Source organism: Branchiostoma floridae, chromosome 9 (genome assembly GCF_000003815.2).
Source record: "Branchiostoma floridae strain S238N-H82 chromosome 9, Bfl_VNyyK, whole genome shotgun sequence".
Lineage (NCBI taxonomy): Eukaryota > Metazoa > Chordata > Leptocardii > Amphioxiformes > Branchiostomatidae > Branchiostoma > Branchiostoma floridae.
In genome coordinates this window covers 18540747-18545302 of record NC_049987.1, presented here as the reverse complement: position 1 = coordinate 18545302, position 4556 = coordinate 18540747, and the positions used below count along the sequence as shown (strand labels likewise).

Here is a 4556-nt window from a genome sequence, read left to right as displayed (position 1 = left end):
TTTTCGCATTGGATAAAACAGATGAAGAAGATTTTTCCGGCAAGCACGACTGATACTGCCAGAAAGAGGAAAATCTAAAGACTAATCCAGCAAATTATAAAGAAAATTCTAGTACTACAGTTTTTTTAATCATCCACGGCGCGCGGCATTATAACTTTGCCTGACACAGCGCTTCAGAGGTAAATCTAGGTCACGGGCCTCTTTACATTCAGGCGTAGGGATATCGCGGAAGCAACGCGCGGACCAAAACACAATTTGCACCAAAAACACACCATTTCCTACGCCTTTCAGCCATGTAACCGTTCAATGTCATTTCGCAGGAAATAATGAGAAATGTCAACTCAAACATGGGCCCTCGGAAGCCTTTCGTCACTTTTTGGTCGCGGACTACCACGGACCCCGGTCGCGGAAGAACTGGGGTGTGCACCGTTAATTGTGTTAACTAGTTAGAGGTTGAAATACTGACTGTAAAAAAAACCCCGACAATTCAGCCTTTTGTAAATGTGCTGCAAGAGTTTTTAATGTCAATGGCAATAAACCATTTCTCTCTCTCTCTCATTCTCATTCTCCTTCTCCTGCCTCTCCTGCTCCTTCCCTTGTTCCATCTCCTCACCCTTCTCCGGATCCTCACCCTTCTCCGGATCCTCACCCTTCTCCGGATCCTCACCCGTCAGAACATCACCATGTGAATATGAAGCGGTCACTGAAACGCATACAAAACCATCACATAATTATTCTCCATAGTGATAAAGAGAATGGATCTGAATAAACTTAGTATGTCACTAGAGTTCGGCGACCTCATACCTCCATGAAACATGTAGAGCTTTTGTAAATTTTATGCAAATGACTTGCACACTTTCATGATTTATGCTTGTTGATGTTCATCATTGACTAACATACACATGTCACAAGTATGAAATACCCAGCATTAGTTATTAAGCGGTTTTGCAATTTTCGCATATATTATGAATATCATTAGCATATTTGGTATCTGTTTATGATTCATCTATCATAATTTACATGTGTTACATTTATTGAATGTGTTACATTTATTGAAGTCCAGTTGAAAACAATGGAATTATGCAACTCCCACATTAATTATGCAAATTAAGTCATCATTTGCATAACATGATATCATTATGATCATCTTTGCTTAAGCTACCCGCATGCCGAAAATGATGTCGATCCGTCATTACTTTTTGTAGTTATCCTCTTTGGAATATCCTGACAAAAATGCCCCTGCAGTTCCAAATTAATGTTAGGTGGCTGAAATTGCCCACATTGTCATAAAGCTAAAAGCTATCTACCACTAAAATGTCAAGACCATATCATTTCTGGAACAAGAGATACGTTGAAAAAAACTGCTATGATAGATTATTCTCATTGATTATGCAAATGTTCTCCTATTTTGCATAATTGGTATCTTAGTTTGTACAACATTGTCTAAGGTACCTACATACCAAAAATAATGAAGATTCGTTGTTGCCTTCTTGAGTTCCACTTCAGAATTTTTTTTTACAAAATGCCCCTGCTATACAAAAACAAGTCGCTAGAGGGCCCAAACTTATGTCATTCCTTCCTGAGCATAAGAGCTTTGTAATACTTGATATTCGTGACCATAACTTGTTTAGAGCACGAGATAGCAAAACCAGAAGTGGTGCTGCAGTATCAAGGGAGCCGCTAGCGGGCCCAAAATCTAATCATTTCCAGCTTTTATCACACCCCACCAACAAACTAAGTATGAAACCAATCCATTTAGCCGTTCTTGAGTTATCTTGTGCACAGACAGACAGACAGACAAACGCTAGTGAAAATATAACCTCCATGAATTTTCATGGAGGTAATAACATACTGAGCCATATAGTTTCGTTTTTTTTTACTTTTATTGGCTATGCATTTCATGGGCAGAATCGTATTGTCAATCCACAAATTAAGATATAGTGATAGATAGAAATGGATTAATAACAAAATTGACTAGACATAACGTTATACTTTACCTACCCTGACTAGTTACTTCCTTTGATTTCTCCTCTTCCAAACGTTTCATCTCCTAAGCAACATAGAAGATCCAAAGGTCATTTCAATTTAGTAAATTGTACTCAATTTCATGTACCTCCTCAATTCCAAACATTTATCTTGGGCCATAGGACGACCAATATTATATGTGATGAGCTAGTCGTATGCTTCTTATCATAAGTCATTTCATTTCAATATTTCTGCCCTATAGCTATGGCACTGGTAATCGCGTCCTAGTTTGAATTAAATGTTAACACTCTTCTCACAATAGATGGTGCATAGGGCCGTTTCAGTAGCCATGTTGGGCCACATAACTTTGTGCAATCACTACAGCAGAGGGCTAGTTCACTGGCAGTGTTGTGTGTGTACAACTTCCAAACTTTTTCTCAAGCGCTGGGTGGTAAGCTGAGAAAGTAGCATAAACAATTTTAAAGTTTTTGGTATGATTTGGCCGATGATCGGACCACGTCTTACGCTGCAATAAGCAGCAAAATGACTTTTTAGTACTAGAGCAAATCATGTTGATGACTGTACCTTCAATTGGTTGTTTTCTTCTTTCTCCTGTCGGAGAAAAGCCTCCAACATCTACAAGAGACACATCGAGGAATGTTTAACATCCAGGTAATATGATTTATCAGTTACTCCAGCAACTGGGTGGTTTTGGAAACGGCCAGACGTTTTAGATATCACCTTCTTCCTTTCATATTTGTTTTTCAACTCAGAGGAGACTGAGGAGTAGTTCAAGGGAGGGGTTCATCCTACTAGTACAACTACTTCAACTTATGATCATGTTATTGCCTATTGGTTAATAAATGAGTCTACTACTACTTCTACTACTTCTACTACTACTCCTACTTATACTACTACTAGTTATTTTATTACTATTGCTTAACTACCACTACTACAGTCAAACCTGTATTAGGGGCCACCTCTACAGAGGGGCCACCTGTTCATAGTGGCCACTTTTTGTCGGTCCCTTGGGTATTTTATCTACAAGTTTCCACCTCTATACAGAGGCCACCTGTCTATAGTGGCCACATTTGTCCGGTCCCTTGAGTGGCCGCTATAGACAGGTTTGACTGTACTTCTATATAACATAGTTTCACTGTTTCAAGGAGTATATACATTTGTGTATATTATGTAATTTACAAACGACATGATGACAAATGTAAACATCACATCATTGTGAGCTTAATAACTACACAAAACATCACTCAAATAATAAATCTAAACCTCTACAGTACATACTTTAGGAATATGCAATCATCATTTCTTTTAGTTTGATAATAAGGTGTTATGCTATTAGTCTAAGTCTTAGTAATAGTTGATGGTTTTACATTCACAATATTGTTAAGTCAACGATGGATAAAGATTCGCGTAGTAGTTAACTCTGACTTTCATGCAATCATAATATGATTATCTAAAACATATATCTAAGATTGTAACTAAATTAGTTAGTTAGCTCGTGTTTTGTAAGATAAAACTTACTTTTTCTTTTTCTAGTAGCATCTCCGATTGTATCCTGTTCACTTCAATCTATGTATGTAAAACAGACAACACATCATTAGTTTAAAATTATACCTAAAGCCGCAGGAGGAAGATTAGGTTGATTGAGCAACACGTGTATAAAGTGAAATATGTGCTTTATGTATACTTACAGTCACCCATATATGCAATATGTACACAAACACACGCATACTCACATCAATCAATCCATACGTGTATCTATTGCATATCATTGTAACACACATACATGTACACACATACATAAAGAAATATCTACCAATGCATTGCATACATTACACGCACGCATGCTATGCAAGATATGCACTACACACTCCCAACGTATGCACACATTCACGCACACGAAAACATACATACATACACCACGCACACATAAAACACACAAAACATACATGCACACTAACTAAGGTGTAAATGAGTTAAGTGAGGAAAGTCGCGTGAAGTGCCTTTCCCAAGGGCACAAGATCGGTGACACGGATTCGGATTCGGATTCGAACCCGCCACCTCTCGGTCTCGAGCCGAAAATCCTGACGCTGCGCCACGCGGTCTCACGCAAACATAAAACACTCATTACATACATACGCACATAAACCCAATGAAAGATGCACAAACATACATTCACCCAAACCACGCAAAAAGAAAATAAATATTACACATACACAAGCACACACACACACACACACACACACACACACACACACACACACACACACACACACACACACACACATACAAACACACATAACACCAAGGTCACATAAAACACATATTGCATGTAGACACACATACAAACAAAAACACAAACATGCATACATACATGCTTCTATATAACACCACGCACATATAAAACACACATATACACACAGATGCACATGCAAACATCGATACATGCTTAACACTACGCAGACATAAACACATATTACATACATGCATACATACACACACAGAGAGAGAAAGAGAGAGAGAGAGAGAGACATACATAAAAACATACAGGAAATTCTCGAAAGGATGTTACT

At 38.1% G+C, this 4556-nt stretch overlaps 1 protein-coding gene across 4 annotated transcripts in view; it reads right to left on the bottom strand.

Moving 5' to 3' along the window:
* Window positions 1–498: 498 nt before the first annotated feature.
* Window positions 499–4556, bottom strand: part of LOC118422447 (cilia- and flagella-associated protein 251-like) — a 13033-nt gene continuing 8975 nt past the window's right edge. The window contains exons 3-7 of one of the 4 annotated variants that reach the window (XM_035830022.1): window positions 3505–3552; window positions 2551–2601; window positions 2002–2050; window positions 668–703; window positions 499–631 (exon numbers count right to left, since the gene is read on the bottom strand). In XM_035830022.1, the coding sequence (XP_035685915.1) occupies window positions 525–631; window positions 668–703; window positions 2002–2050; window positions 2551–2601; window positions 3505–3552 (291 nt within the window). In that variant the 3' untranslated portion in view covers window positions 499–524. Of the gene's footprint in view, window positions 704–2001; window positions 2051–2550; window positions 2602–3504; window positions 3553–4556 lie in introns of all 4 variants that reach the window. The other 3 variants (XM_035830021.1, XM_035830024.1, XM_035830023.1) reach the window with 3 other exon arrangements.